Consider the following 16,488-nt stretch of genomic DNA (forward strand, 5'->3'; position numbering starts at 1 on the left):
TAAAAGAGAATTTCCTAATATAATTATTTTGTTACTCAAAATTTATGTACCACCTGTTAAAAGAAAAATAAACAAGTTAATACAGATATACACAGACTTAAGAAACTGCTTTAATGACATTTTATTAGAAAATGTGCTGTTTTAAATTTTCAGATGAAAATATTTTTGCACTTTGTGTATGGAGGAAATTATGTATGGAAATTATAATCCTAGGGTGAAATTAATTATTCTTCAGGTTTTTACCCTGGTTACTAGATACATATATATACATATATATATATATATTTATATTTTTCAAAAACATTTTCTTCTTATATTCTAAATTTATGAACATTTTAAAAAGTTACTCAACTTCTTTTCCACTACTTTGTTGAATGTCTTCCTTAATAAATACACACTGGCTGCTTTAACCTTTCTGAAAGAAAAGGTTTTCATTATTTGATGTACTTTTCCCATCACAGTTAGTTTTAAATAGTATAGTTTTATAGGTCTATAAGAAATAAATACACCATAAATTTGAACACTTTCATATTTAAAATGTTGTTACAGGTCTTGCAGATACTTGACTTATATGCTCAGGTATACGAAGAACTCCTGGCAATTCCTGTTGTAAAAGGCAGAAAGACTGAAAAGGAGAAATTTGCAGGAGGAGATTATACAACTACCTTAGAAGTGTTTATATCCGCTAGTGGAAGAGCCATCCAGGTACCAGCAAAGCACTGCATAGGGTTCATAGGGGACTGTAAGCACAGCCTGTGGGCACATCCAGTAGACTTCTGTCACCAGAGAAGTAGACTCTTTTCCAGAAAAAATAAGTATATTTCATGTAGACCATGTTATAATTTCACGCTTATCTATCCCATTTTTCCAAATCTCTAAGGTCAGTTAAGTGAAGGTTTGTATCCTGAATTACCAAAGCATGGATTCTTTTTTAACCTTTGTAGTTGAAGTTATTCCTATGAAAGCGGCTGCCCACAGCAGTACATTTCTGTACTATTTTTTTTTTTTTTTTGACTAACCCTAGTCTTTTTGTTGTATCATTTATGCTTTAAAAACTTAATATAAAAAGAAAATCAAGGAACATGTCTGGTGTCATTTTAAGGTGTATGATCTTACAGAAATCATTTTCAAAGGCATAATTAGTTATTAAAATTAACGCTTCTATTTCTCTATTTTAGGGAGCAACATCACATCATTTAGGGCAGAATTTTTCCAAAATGTTTGAAATTATTTTTGAAGATCCCAAGACGCCAGGAGAGAAGCAATTTGCCTATCAAAACTCCTGGGGTCTGACAACTCGAACTATTGGTGTTATGACCATGGTTCATGGAGACAACATGGGCTTAGTATTACCACCCCGTGTAGCTTCTGTTCAGGTAAGGAAACTATTTCTGTTTATGAGTCTGGACCTTAGTATTGTGTAACTGTGATTTCTGTTATTTTTTTTTTGCTCTTCTAATTTTTAGCTGCTTTTTATACAAAACTTTTTTAGAAATCATTTTTTGAAATGATTCGTAATAAGTTTAGTGAGATATAGTAGGTAAAATGAGAATGCATTTAGCCTAAACAAGTAATGTGCAGCTGGTTGGTAGACATTCCATAGAGATTAGAAATCACACAAGTTGATCTGTGTTAAAATTTATAGTCCCCAGTAGGTTTTGATTCCTGGGTATCATGCAGCAACATGACCACATTACTTTGTATGCTGTTTCCTTGTATAAATTTGTGCTATTGTGCTGGTTCTAGGTGATGGTTATTCCTTGTGGCATTACAAATGCGCTTTCTGAAGAAGACAGAGAGGCTCTGATTGCAAAATGCAATGATTATCAAAGGCGGTTACTCAGTGTTAATATTCGAGTGAGAGTTGATTTGAGAGATAACTATTCTCCAGGTTGGAAATTCAATCACTGGGAGCTCAAGGTAAATTCTTCAGTTGCATCTTTTACTTTTGTACTCCCAATTTGGATTTAGATTTTCTTAACATATGCTTCTATAAAATGTAAGGTTTTCTCATTACTTTTCTCTATTTGGATAGTTGTGAATTTTTTTCTTCTTCACTTAAATTGCATTTCATTTTCACACAGTCCAGATCTTTGTAATAGTGATAAACTTTATATATTTGCTAAATTTAAAATCTTTTTTGTGGAAGCTTATATTATGTTAGAATTAAAATGATCTTGAAGACCTTGTATATTATGATTAATAAACCTCATAGAGTTGTTATACCAAAATGTTTATACCAGGAATTCATATAATAAGTAAGCTATTTAAACAGTAAGACTATCAGAATAATGGTGCATGGTTACCACCTACCTATCATTGTTAACAGCTGATCAGTAAAACATCAGAAAGTAATATCATATTTGGTTTTTCACACTACATTGTTTCACACCCATTTGTTGATTTTTATTTTGTATATTCAAAGCTAAATTCTGATTTAATGTTTTGTGTTTTTTTAATATTTTATTTATTTATTTGACCAAGAGACACAGCGAGAGAGGGAACACAAGCAGGGGGAGAGGGAGAAGCAGGCCTCCCGCCAAGCAGGGAGCCTGATGTGGGGCTCGATCCCAGGACCCCAGGATCATGACCTGAGCCAAAGGCAGACGCTTCACAACTGAGCCACCCAGGCACCCCCTGATTTAATGTTTTTAATATAAATTTCATTTATTGCACATTGTCAGTAGATCTTTATTTTTAATTCCATTTTTCAAACTTCTGGAATTTATTTTTTTTCCATATGCTTTACCAAGGGCATCTTAACTAGATTAGCAGAATTTCTAAACTCACATTACAGGAAATAGATGAGAAGATGTAGTGATATTGCAGCTCCAAGCTGATTCCAAGTGTGGAGGCTCAGCAGAATTGGGATTATTCAGTATGAACACATACAGGGTTCCCAAAGTTGCTGGTATTTATACCTCTGTTTCTTTTAATTGGCCCCTAAGGTAAATCTTCTATGATTTTGTTTCCCTTCTGTATAATACACTTTTTCCTTTACTTACTCTCCTACCTTTAAAGATAAGTGTTTCCTCACATAATTTCCCTTTAATTGCAGTGTTTTTTGCTTACTTAGAAATAGCAGTTGTGTGATTCCAGCAGCAGCTTGTCTGAGCCCATGTGCCCTTGCCTGAGGTTCCAAATGTTAAAGGAGAAACATATTCTTTGCTACTGGCTGGAGTAAAAGGAGAGAGAAAGGCATCCATATTCACTTCTCCTTCTGTCGTCATCCTCTTCCATCTCACTTCTCCCTCTAGGACTGACTTGACTTTGTCCCTGTCACTCTGCTTTTTAGTAGCCTGGCGAGCCTATACTGTGAAGGAGATACTGAGTGTGAGTAGGCTCTGCTACAACTTCCTTGTCCACAGTTGTCAGGAAAGAAAACAGAACACCTAAATTCTAAGCTTGATGCCCAAGATTAAGGAACATTGAGAGGGGTCACTAGTGAAAAGTACTCATGGTACTTCTTAATGCCATTTTATCTCCATTTAGTCCAAGAATTCCTGAGAAAAAATATTTTAGAAGATCTAGATTCGTATTCATTTGGTAGTTTAACTTTGTTCAACGAGGCAGCTCGGGGGTGGGTTGGGATGTATATGTATTGGGAGACTTGGTTTAATAACTGGGGTATATGGTGTAGTTACCAGACCAGAACCCAGGGACTCCACAACTTCTTTATACCTCTTCCTGTATTGTGAAAGTAGAAAGGGGAAAATAATATGAGTAAATTAACTACTTTTCTTTTTACTGTGTTGGATGACTAAGAGAATTGTGTTGCTACTGAAAAGAAAAACAAGCAAACAAAAAATCCTTTATGAGTAAATTCGTAACTTTTTACTTAGAAAAAAATGAGCAGCAGAATATATGTCCCTTCTGTGATCTGGCCTCAGATCATCTTTCCGGCCATTGCCACCCACTCCCCTGTGTGAGTGCCGTCCTTACCCACGTGGGCTGTGTCACTCTGTGCCAGGTTATTCTCACACCAAGATGCGCTCTCACCCGACTTGGGCTTTGATGCCCTGCTCTGAGCTGCCGTAGCTCCCCTCGCCCAGTACGGGACACAGTCCTGTTGCTGTTAGTTGCATGTCATTTAGTTTCCTTTACTCAGGAGTAGTTCCTTGGCCTTTCTTTGTTGTTCATGACACAGGCATTTTTGTAGGTGTAGGTCAGTTATTTTATAGAATGTTCTTCAGTTTTGATGAAATGACTCATTAATTTTTACCTTCTCTAGTAACTTTCCTTCTCTCTCTCCCAGCTGTGAGGATAGTCTCCCATTTCTGATTTTCTGTACTGATTATTTGTATTTACCTGGCAAAACGTGAAGCTCCTTGAGGACAGGATCTGTTCCTTTGTATTCCTTTTGTAAATCTCATTGCATTAACGCTGTTACACATGCATACATTAGGTGAATAAAGGAAAACAAAATGATGTAATATTTAGTGTATGGTAATTTGTTCTCTGGTATTCATTATTTTAGAAGATAAGTCTTCTCTAAAGATAAATCTTTTTTTTAGAATACCAGTTAAGAATTTTCCTTTGATTTTTATTTGGGGGACTGCCATCAGCTAAACTGTATATTGTAGAGGCTCTTAACTTAAATTTGAAAACCCCAAATTAGTTTTAGAGGATCATTTGCTCAAAAAAAAAAAAAAAAGTTTAAAAAAACCTACCGTTTATTAGGTAAGGTTCTAGATCCTAAAAATAAGGTCTCTCTGGGCCTTAATTCTCCTCCTGGAGCATTCATAAGGGTTGAACATTCATAGGCTTAAATTTGGATATAGTCCTTAAGCTCCTTTGTAAAATCCAAACTGAATAGGGGAGTGGTTCCCAGAGTGAAGTCCCAGCAGCATCACTTGAGAACTTGTTAGAAATATGAATCTTTAGGCCCCATTCCTGGACCTACGGTAATAAAGAGATTTAGAGGGTAGAGCCCAACAATCTGTGCTTTAACAAGCCCTTCACTCTGCATGCTAGAGTATCCAGAGCTAAGACTTAACCACACTTTTGTGCCGAGAATGAGTCACAGATGTGCCAAGGTGTACTGATCAGTGACTTAGGGCGGCCTTAAGTTCAAGAAGCCCTCTCTGTTTACCACCTTGTGTGCCCCTACAAATGCAACTTTCTCTGCATGTCTTATGGGAGGAGAGGTAGGAATATTGATCTAGATAGCACTACCTTCATGTTTCTCCATTAAACACAATTCTTAGCTCAAAACTGCTTGGGCAGTACATTTTTTTCTTAGGTTTATACGTTCTTATTGGAATTAGATTTCTGTAGTATCTCAGGAATATTGCCTGCTGTTTTTATTGTTTTCTTATGCATTTGATTTTTTGGGTTTTTATGATTTATAGTAGATAAAGCCATGAAATATTCTGTATCTTCAAGTGGAGACAGGCACGCATCATTTTAACTGCCTTCTTTGTTTCCTAGGGAGTTCCCATCAGACTTGAAGTTGGGCCACGTGATATGAAGAGCTGCCAGTTTGTAGCTGTCAGACGAGATACTGGAGAAAAGCTGACAGTTGCTGATAATGAGGCTGAGACTAAACTTCAAGCTCTTTTGGAAGACATCCATGTGAACCTTTTTACAAGGTTAGTTCCTTAGGATTGCTTTTGTCTCTGATCTTGAAACCCTATTCAGCTTTTGAGAGCTGTACTGAGGAATTTTTTGAGTGCCCCAACTGGAAGTCATCTTTCCCTCTGAGCTCCCATAGTTCTTAATTTGTCTCTCTGTGTTTTTGACCTGTATCATGATGATTTTTCCAGGGGTTTTTCTGCCTCCTACTAGGTTTGCCATGCTGGCCTGTCTGTCCCATGGACTAATTCAGTTTGACTTTAAATCCAGGCTTTTATAACATGTAAATTTGAGGGATTAAGGCATTGATTCTCACCTGCTGGATACACGTTAGTAGCACCTAGGAAGCTTTAAAAAAAATAGCAGTGCCTAGACCCCCTCCCTAGAGATGTTAATTTAGCTGGTCTAGAGTGAGTGTGGCAGCTGTAATATTAAAAGCTCCCTGGGTGCCTGGGTGGCTCAGTTGGTTGGGCGACTGCCTTCGGCTCAGGTCATGATCCTAGAGTCCCGGGATCGAGTCCCACATCGGGCTCCCTGCTCGGCGGGGAGTCTGCTTCTCCCTCTGACCCTCTTCCTTCTTGTGCTCTCTGTCTCATTCTCTCTCTCTCACAAATAAATAAATAAATAAAATCTTTAAAAAAAAAAAAAAAGCTCCCCATGTGATTATGACGTGTAGCCAAGGCAAAGAACCTTTTGACTGGGATTGGAGATCTGGGGTGAAAGGAAGCTTCAGGGCTGCGCTGGCCTGTGGAGAGGGTTCTTCTAGAATCAGAGATCTCAGAGCAGAGGCACTAGAAGATCAGTGCATATATGTGGCACTTTATTTTCTTTCCTACCCACCTGAGACAAAGAGGAAGGCCCACTGCCATTTGAGATAGGGGCTTAATTTGGGGGAAGGTAGTGCCTGCATCTTATTTATTCATATGTCTTCTAATACCTTGTGCCTAACTCATATTAGGCCTCAATAAATCATGCATTGAAGGAATGAACTAATTTTAGCCTTGGCATGGGTGCTTACATGTTTTTGGGCAAGTGATTTCACTTCTTTTGGCTTGCTTGCCCTAAAATGAGAATGATAATGAGTCACTTGACTTTAAGGATTTAGTTAGCCTACTAATGAATAGAGCGTTTGAAGTCGGTCTGAACTGAGAACAGGTCATATCGTCAAGAGGTTAAAAAGATGAGAAAGCTGCCTGTCCTTACTGCTTCCATTTAGTGCATTTAGTACACTGGTTCTTTTCTAGGGGTTTCTCTTCAGAGTCACCTGGGAGGTTTGGGAACAGAAACATACCTGAGCCTCACACCTGGAGTTTCTGATCCATTGGCTTTAAGATCGGTTCTGGTTATCTGTAGCTTAAAAATGTTCTGTGTGTGATTCAGATGCATACTCCTGATTGGAAAGCCACTGCTTTCATGGCAAAAAAGCAATTTTATCTTTGACATTTTTATTCAGCAAATTGGTTAATGTAGGTTTCATAAAGGTGCATTTTTGCCCCACCCTGCGGCTTAAACCTTGTATTTTTTTTCTGGATCTCATTGGCTATAACTTATTCAAATGGGCCTGTCCTACTGTGGAAAAGTCAGAAGGGGGCACCTGGGTGGCTCAGTCGTTCAGAGTCTGCCTTCGGCTCAGGTCATGATCCTGGGGTCCTGGGATCAAGCCCCTCATCGGGCTCCCTGCTCCATGGGAAGCCTGCTTCTCCCTCTTCAACTCCCCCTGCTGTGTTCCCTCTCTCTCGTTATCTCGGTCTCTGTCAAATAAATAAATAAAATCTGAAAAAAAAAAAAAGGGATTTGGTGGAGAGCTAGCAGTTACTGGCACAGGATTCACATGGTCTTAGTCCTGAGATTCAGAAAATGATGCCTTCTCTCTCTTGGTCACCACCCATGAATCATACTCATGTAATGTGTGACTGAATGTAAAAGAGAATAATACTTATTTTCATTTCTAAAACCTAATACTTATTTTCATTTCATTTCATTTCTAAATTATTTTGTAAAAAGTTTTTACAAAATAATTATATAGTAAATGAAAATAGCTCGAATAATGTATATTTATGGTTTTTCCTTTTTTAAGACATTTTCATGCCTTTGTGTTTGATTCTCACAATCTCATATGATAGTTAGACTTACTTGAGTTTTTTTCCAATTTTGTAGAAAGGAAAACTAAGACCAAAGAGGTTTTAAAAATAACACAGACTCTCATAGATGGTAAGTCGTATAGCCAGGGATAGAATGTTGGTCAGGAGAGATTTAATGGCAATAACAAAAGTAATTATTGCCTGTTGTGTGCTTGGCAAATTCCCCTTTCATCTAATGTTAATAGTAATGAAGTGATGAGTTAGTAACTGAGGTTTACTGCTAGCAACAAAGTTGAGATTCAGATTGAGATGTTCTCACTTCCAGGTTATTCCTCTTTTGTTAAATTGTGCTTATTTTTTTTTTTTAAACTTTGCTGTATTGGTAAGAAAAAGTATGTATTCTTTTGTAATTATATTTTGATAGGGCTTCTGAAGACCTTAAGACTCATATGGTTGTGGCTAATACAATGGAAGACTTTCAGAAGATGCTAGATTCTGGGAAGGTAAGAGACTTCTGAAAAGTTTTGAATATAAAAATATTTCAGCTATGGTATTTTAAGACTCACTGAATTTATGCATGATATTAATCCCTTTTTCACAGCCAGTCACACGCCAGGATTATATATTACTCCACATTCTATCCTCTCTTTTCCTTTGGCTTCCCTAAAGTATTACAGCATTATATCATTTTTGGATAACACTGTGAACTGATTATGTAAAAGCTTTTTCTCATGCTTGAAATGCTGGCTAAACAACATTCATTCTGTACAACCCCTAATGTTTTAATTACTGAAATTTTTCATTTTGTTGTTCAGCTTGAATTAGGTTCCTGAAGTAAGCATTGTTGTAATGTAATGTGCATATTCCTAAAATAAGGTTAAAAGGTCCATGTCAGAAAGTTCAGTTCTCTGACCGTCTCTGTGTGTGTGTGTGTGTGTGTGTGTGTGTGTGTGTGTGTGTCCCTGATCTTAACCCTGATCTTAATTGATTGAACTTTTCTGAATAATAAGGGGGAAAGTACTGCTCATGTTTAAGCCTGTTTTTCGGAATGAGTGGGTACTTCAGGCTCCTTTAAAAGACCCAGGTATGGGCGCCTGGGTGGCTCAGTCGTTAAGCGTCTGCCTTCGGCTCAGGTCATGATCCCAGGGTCCTGGGATCGAGCCCCGCATTGAGCCCCACATTGGGCTCCCTGCTCCAAGGAAAGCCTGCTTCTCCCTCTCCCACTCCCCTTGCTTGTGTTCCCTCTCTCGCTGTCTCTCTGTCAAATAAATAAATTAAAATCTTAATAAATAAATAAATAAAAGACCCAGGTCTTTCTAATTAGGTACTTTAGTGGTTCTTTTAAGATTTTTATCAGTTTTATGTGTTCTGAGTATGCAGATATTCCTAGCTGAAATTTTTAATTTCCATAGTGAAGAGGTCCTGATTTGCAAAATTACTAATTACTGGAATGAATCACTTACGAACCTTAGTATTCTGGTATTCATGCTTGATTATACAACCAATCATGTGTTCTCAGGTTATAAATGAGGAAACCATGGGCCAGAGTCTAAATGAATTACCCTGACCTCTACAGAGGCAAACTTGGTTTAGAATTTAGATCTCTCTCCTGACTCATTTTAATGCACTTTCCTCTATCTTTTTGTTTGCTTGTTTTAGTTTTTTTATTTTATTTTAAGATTTTATTTTTAAGTAATCTTGACACCCAGCATGGGGCTCAAACTCATAACCCCAAGATCAAGAGTTACATGCTCCACTGACGGAGCCTACAGGCACCCCTGTTTGTTTTTAATTCATGCTGAGAGTGTAAGGCAGAATTTTAATTGGTTAGGGTCATAATCTCTTAATATGTCTCTTATTGCATGAGCTGGGACAGTGTTAATCTCTTTGGCTTTCAGTTTACTAATCTGTAAAATGAGTATAAGGTAGCTAATCTTAAAATCTCCTTCAGATCCATAATTCTTCAGTATTTAGCTATTCTCGGTTTATTACCTTTGTGAACTTCCATCTTTCTGGTTTCCATAATTTGTCACTTGACTCAGACTACGTACTTCCAATAGAAGTCTAGAGAAATGGATAGCCATCTATCCGATGCAGTGGGTTTTTTTCTTTCACTGTAATTTATCTATGATTATTTTATTTTTGTTCCATTACTGAATTTTAAAATTTCATTTATTATAGAAGTATTATAGTAGTCACTGTTGCAGTACAGTCTGGTAAAGGTATTTACATAAGAGTTAATAAATCAGTAGAGTAACTATCAGTTAATCTACTGCTTTCAAAGAAATGAATCTCAGCAGGTCTTAGAGTCATTATCTTTTATTCTGATACTAGGTCAGAGATTTCAACATCTCTTCTAAAGCACAAGTAGTATATTAGCTGTATGTCCAAGGAGCACATGGGAGATTAGAGGAGACTTTGTTTTTTGTACTTGGGAGCCATTTCCACCCCATCTCACCCCATGTTGCTCAGCTTCGATGAGTTGACTGAGCATCAAGCAACCTTTGAGGCTGTTGTAAATAAAACTGTATTTAGGTGAGGAGAAGGAGAAAGGGATCTTTGGAACTTTAATGTAGGTGAAAGTTTGATTTTCTACTCTTCTTTGTTGGTAAAATGAAAAAAAAAAAACAAAACTATATCTGATTCACAAAACTTGAGTAAATTTTTCCAAGGGGATGATCTTAATTAAATGAAAAATAAATGTTATTTATAAATAATTTTTTTTTACCATTGACATATATTACTAACCTGTTGACACTATGATTTTTGAGTATTGGTATTTCTCATCATTAACGTTTTCTGCTACAGATTTCAAGGTATTACACATTGCAAAAAATTGTATCTTTTTGTAGCATAGATGTAGAGATAATAAAAAATAAAAGTTAAAGATCTTTTCTGTGGTTGAATAAACAGCCTAAAACTGTGTGCTATCCTTTCATATTAATGAATTACATGCATAAATAGGAATTTCAGGTCTTATAACCTACACTTTACTTTGAAGCTACAAAGAACTAAAACATGGGTTTTTACAAAATTGTCATTTATGAATCTAAGTAACTTCAGTTGAATTTTTTCATGCTATACCATTATTTTAAGTTTCAAAAATTTATTATTTTAGGGACGCCTGGGTGGCTCAGTCAGTTAAGCATCTGTCTGCCTTTGGTTCAGGTCATGATCTCAGGATCCTGGGATCGAGGCCCACATTGGGCTCCCTGCTCAGCGGACAATCTGCTTGTCCCTCTGCCCCTGCCCCTGCCCGTGCTCTGTCTCTCTCTCAAATAAAAATCTTTAAAAAAAATTTTTTAAATAAAAATTATTATTTTAGAAATACTTTCTCAAGGCTCAGTAATTTGTTTCTTAGGGAAACAGAAAATAAGGCCATTTACTGTAAAATTTGTTAAAGTTATAAAAACATAGCTGTGTGTGGGTTAAAAATAAAAGTAAAATTTTCTAAGAAACCAAATTTAAATTTATTACCTGAAGACATTCTTTGTAATTCTTAATATTTTTATCATTTCACAGTGACCATGGTTAAAGTTTTCCTTCCATTCTGTCTGGTAAAATTTTCTAACAAACCAAATTTAAATTTATTACCCAAAGACATTCTTTGTAATTAAGTCTTAATATTTTTATCATTTCACAGTGACCGTGGTTAAAGTTTTCCTCCCATTCTGTCTTTTGTAATGAATTTTAAACAATACTTTTATGAATGTACATTCTTTCCATCTTTCTGTTCATACAAATGCTAATTTACCAAGTTTCAATATGGGGGGTAACTTTGGGTTATTTCGGCTCTTGTATCTTTAAGTTTATTTTGCTTGTTTTCTTGCACATTTCTATTAAAATTTTTCAAGATACTTACTACTGCCATCCCTTCCACCTTCTCTCATCCACTCACTCCCACCCCCCAGGATTTTCCTAGCAGTTTATCACTTCTTTATTGTCTTAAGGCAGATTATCAAAATAACAGTTGATCACTTTTGGGACTTTGGCTAACACATTTTACTGAATGAACGTAAGAGATAACTAACACTTCCTCACCTTGGAAGAATGTTCACCTGATCAATTACTTGTTCTTTTTGTAATTTCCTAATGTCAATGTACTCGTACTTTACTTCTTAGAGAAGCCTTTTGAAGTATATTTAACCAAATTTTGAGTGCCTTAGGGTTTGCAGGAGGCTCTCAGTTTGAGTATGGAATGTGTGGCTCAAAATGGTTGATCAGAAATTGATGAGGAAGCTGGATAGCTTCTTAGCTGTTCTTAAACTAGCATTTCTAATGCATGGGGGGGATTGTCCACACCTTTGATCTCCCCATTGCTAACCTTGATCTCCAGAATTTCCAGTAGGACTGTTACATAATTGTTATTGCATAGAAACCTCATTTTGAAGTAGACATGATATGAAAGTTTAGGATTTACAGCTGAAAGAAATCTTAATTCTTGTCTAGTCTAACACACATTTTACAAAAGAAAACTCAGAGCTAGGGATTTTCAAAATAGGCAGTGAATTTCAAAATTAGGGTAAAATCCCAGCTATCTTGATTTTGCCCGTTATTGTGTATGGTCTATGAAAGAAAATTTGAGAAGTTTTTTCTAATACAAAATGATTTTTTACTTTCAAATACCTTGTGGATTTTAAAACGATTCACTTATCTATAACAGTGTGGCATAAAGTGAGGTTGACCTGATTGTTAATGGTTATTGTTAACAGTGTAAAAATCAGGGGCGCCTGGGTGGCTCAGTTAGTTAAGCGACTGCCTTCGGCTCAGGTCATGATCCTGGAGTCCCTGGATCGAGTCCCGCGTCAGGCTCCCTGCTCAGCAGGGAGTCTGCTTCTCCCTCTGACCCTCTTCCCTCTTGTGCTCTCTCTCTCTCATTCTCTCGCTCTCAAATAAATAAATAAAATCTTAAAAAAAAGAAAAAAAACAGTGTAAAAATCAGCTTACTATTTGTCATCTCCTCTCTGTCGTCCTCATAACCGTTTACCCAGGCAGAGCAGGTGGTAGTCGGATCGGAAATGAGGGAGGTACAGCTGGAGTCTGGACTCGGCTACTCATCCTTTCTTTCTTTACCGGCACTGTGTTGTAGCTAGTTTATTTGGACATTGACGTGTACTACAAAGATGTTTTTGTTTTGTCTTGATGTTTTATGGTATGTGGGTTTTGGATCAAGGGGAAAAACATTTTCTCATCTTTTGCACTTCTGAACAGTGTTCCTTGCAGATTTGCAAAGGTACCGGGGCCTGAAAAAGGCTGGGAGACCTGTCCTTTTTGCTTGTCAGTTTAATAGGCCATTCAGGTGTTCCTTTGACAGAACAGGAGTTATAAATACTGACTGTTTTTCCTTTTCTGTTAGATTGCTCAGATTCCATTCTGTGGGGAAATTGACTGCGAAGACTGGATCAAAAAGACCACTGCTAGGTAAATACGATTAACAGACAGAACTTGTGACAGTAACAAAGAATGGGAATATACAGCATAAGTAAATGGAATTCTTACTTGTTTTTAACTGCAGGGATCAAGATCTTGAGCCCGGTGCTCCATCCATGGGAGCTAAAAGCCTTTGCGTCCCCTTCAAACCCCTCTGTGAGCTGCAGCCCGGAGCCAGATGCGTCTGTGGCAGGAACGCCGCCAAGTACTATACCTTGTTTGGCCGCAGTTACTAAGGGATAAAACAAAACTATCTCCAACCCTCCTCACTTTTTAAAAAATTGATATTAATATCTTCCCAGATATAGACAGTTTTATGATTTTTTAAAATAAAAGTTCTAATAGGAGGCTACATGAGGCACAAACACCTTATTCTTATGTCTAAATTAACAGTGGGAAAGAAGACTTTTCTGTAAACAACCCCAGTAATAAACACCATGAACTGATACTGTCTTATGTATTCATTTGTTTCTGAAATACCTGAAGCATGTGCTACGGGTCATTCTTACAGAGAGCTGGAGAGAACTGGACCCTTAGGTAACTGCTCTTGGTCTGAGCATCCCTCACGGTTCAGACCGCGAACGAGCAATTATCCCGTTTCCTGTATGTTGAGGTACTTCCCCTCCTTAACTCCCTCTGCCAAATCTAAAATTGTCCTAAATCTTTCTGTTTAAAAAAACAAAGCCAAATAGACAAACAAAACAAGCCCCAACTTTCCTTTGAGCTTCTCTCTCCCTCTCATTACTACTAGTTACTGTGGGGTCTTCAAAAAAAACAGTCATGATTTCTGAAGGAGCGAGCAACCGCCCCTCACTTCCACTTCTTTTCTTTTTTGCATTTTTCTGCCCCTGTCCCACCTGTGCCCCCACACTACCGCCATTTCCCTCAGATACTCCTGCCTTCTGACCAAAGGTAACTTCTCAGTGTCTTATCTTACCGTACCACTTTGCTCATTTCTGCTGCTATAGAACATTTCTCTCTCCACTAAAATTACTCCTATGACTTGCCCTCCCACTCTCTGGTTCTTTCTCTTAGTAACACGTCTTTCACTGGCGTTCTTCCTCAGCCTGCTCCTTAAATATCCCTAGGCCACGCTTCCTTCCGTACTTGGCGCTCTCCTCGTCTGATCCCCTGGTTTCAGAGAACACAAACATTTTCACCTCTAGACCTCCATTCCAGCTGCATGCTCGGGTCTCTCGAGCTTTCTGTCAGAGTTTGAGGTCCTCTGTCTCCAAGCCCCCACTTCACTTCCCACTCCCAGACCTGCTCTTCCTACAGTATTTCCTGCCTGAAGGATTAGCATGAGCAAAATCTACCGGTAACGTAAACCAGAACCTGAGAGCCATGCTCGTCAGCCCTCCAGCGCACGGTCTGCTGTCTTCATTTCCCAGCACAACATTCCGACATCCCGCCCTTTCGCTGACGTGTCCCGGGTTTCCCCTTCACAGATGCTTTGACTGCCTCTGACTGTCATGGCCTCCAGAGTTTCGCCTCAGGCAGTCCCCACATTTCCATAGGGGTTTTTTCCTTAATGTACAATGTATTAAGATGTTCGTCTTCCCCATAAAATCTTTTCATGGCTCACCGTCGCTAGCAGGAGAAAATGTGAACACTTTAGCCTAGTCTGGCTCAGCCTACCTCTGCAGCCTCCTCTTCAACCAATCCAGCAAAGTCCTTTGCACCCTAACCATTTGGGATTTCTTATGAAATTTCCCATGAGCCATTTCCCATCTCTCTGTGTCCCTTTGCCTGGAATGCCCTTTACTCATACCTAGTCTACTGGCTAAATCTCTTTATTTGGGGCTGTGTCCTAACACGCTTTCCCACTTGGTAATGATAAGTACATACCAATAAGGGACAAAGCTTCAAAAAGGACTTGAATTTTGAGTCATGCTTTGAAGGATAAGTAGAATTTTAATAAATAGAAAAGGAAGGACATTCCAGGCAGAGGGAATAGCATATGCAAAACCATGAAAGTATATGCTGTGTGTGAGAACACAGCAAAACTGTTCTTAAATTGGTAGGAAATTGTCAAAGCAGATTAAATACAGCATGCCATCAAGACTGATGTTTTGAGTATATATATTCATATACCTAATTTAAAGAGAGAAATACATGAGCCACATTTCTGCACCCAATTTCTTGTTGAACTGTGGCAGTTCAGAATGCTTGATCTTGTCTTTCTACCCTTAATAGCTGTGTAAAGTGCCTATTTGGTTGTAAAATGGAGAGAAGTCTAATACCTATATTGGAGAGTTACTCTCCCTTATAAAGTACTTAGAACAATGCCTGACACATACTAAATAAATGATACCTAATGTTATGACCGTGCAGAGTCAACTGTAAGTTGCTCCTAATTTGTGGCTTTAATTAAGAATACTTACTTTGGCTTCTATTTTTTTTTTTTTCTGCAAGCATAAACGCTCTTAAGGACAAGGTTTTTTTAGTGGGTCCATGACAAAAGGTTGAAAAGTAGATCAGAGGCTAATAGCCACATTTTGTCCCATAGCCCATTTTTGTCCTATAGCCCCCCCATAGATTTTGGAGGAGGTGGCAATCACTGGTGCAAAGACAAATCCCCAGACTATTTTTCAAAGTTTCAGATGAGTAGAACTAATTTCAGAAAAGCTTGAAGTTTGCCGCTTTCAAGGTATTCACTGTTTTTTTTTAAGGTTATGTAGTTCCCTTTTTTTTTAATTTTTATTTTTTTTTATTATGTTGTTAGCACCATACGGTACATCATTAGTTTTCGATACAGTGTTCAGTGATTCATTAGTTGCGTGTAACACCCAGTGCTCATTACAACACGTGTCCTCCTTAATACCTGTCACCTGGGTACCCCATCCCCCCACCCCTCTCACCTCTGAAACCCTCAATTTGTTCCCCCGAGTCCATAGTCTCATGGTTTGTCTCCCTTTCTTGATTTCTCCCCCTTCAGTTTTCCCTCCCTCCCCCTAATGTCCTCCCTGCTGTTCCTTATGTTCCACGTGTGAGTGAAACCGTATAATTGTCTTCCTCTGCTTGACTTATTTCACTTAGCATCATCCCGTCCAGTTCCACCCATGTTGATGCAAATGGTGTTCATCCTTTCTGATGGCTGAGTAATATCCCATTGTATATATGGACCACATCTTCTTTATCCATTCATCTGTTGAAGGGCATCTCGGCTCCTTCCACAGTTTGGCTATTGCGGACATTGCTGGTAAGAACATTGGGGTGCATGTGGCCCTTCTTTTCACTAAATCTGTATCTTTGGGGTAAATACCCAGTATTTACTGGGTAAATTGCTGGGTCATAGGGTAGCTCTATTTTTAACGTCTTGAGGAACCTCCATACTGTTTTCCAGAGTGGCTGCACCAGCTTGCATTCCCACCAACAGTGTAGGAGGGTGCCCCTTTATCCA

General features: G+C 38.1%; 1 protein-coding gene across 3 annotated transcripts in view; it reads left to right on the forward strand.

Annotated features, from left to right (window-relative positions):
- EPRS1 (glutamyl-prolyl-tRNA synthetase 1) overlaps nt 1–13,531 on the forward strand; it is a 67,347-nt gene extending 53,816 nt beyond the window's left edge. For all 3 annotated transcript variants that reach the window (XM_027611459.2, XM_027611460.2, XM_027611461.2), the window contains 7 exons: nt 550–705; nt 1,179–1,376; nt 1,747–1,920; nt 5,431–5,591; nt 8,080–8,158; nt 13,012–13,076; nt 13,171–13,531. In XM_027611459.2, the coding sequence (XP_027467260.2) occupies nt 550–705; nt 1,179–1,376; nt 1,747–1,920; nt 5,431–5,591; nt 8,080–8,158; nt 13,012–13,076; nt 13,171–13,321 (984 nt within the window). In that variant the 3' untranslated portion in view covers nt 13,322–13,531. The remainder of the gene's footprint in view (nt 1–549; nt 706–1,178; nt 1,377–1,746; nt 1,921–5,430; nt 5,592–8,079; nt 8,159–13,011; nt 13,077–13,170) is intronic.
- The last annotated feature ends 2,957 nt before the right edge of the window (nt 13,532–16,488 follow it).

Source organism: Zalophus californianus, chromosome 10 (assembly GCF_009762305.2).
Source record: "Zalophus californianus isolate mZalCal1 chromosome 10, mZalCal1.pri.v2, whole genome shotgun sequence".
NCBI lineage: Eukaryota > Metazoa > Chordata > Mammalia > Carnivora > Otariidae > Zalophus > Zalophus californianus.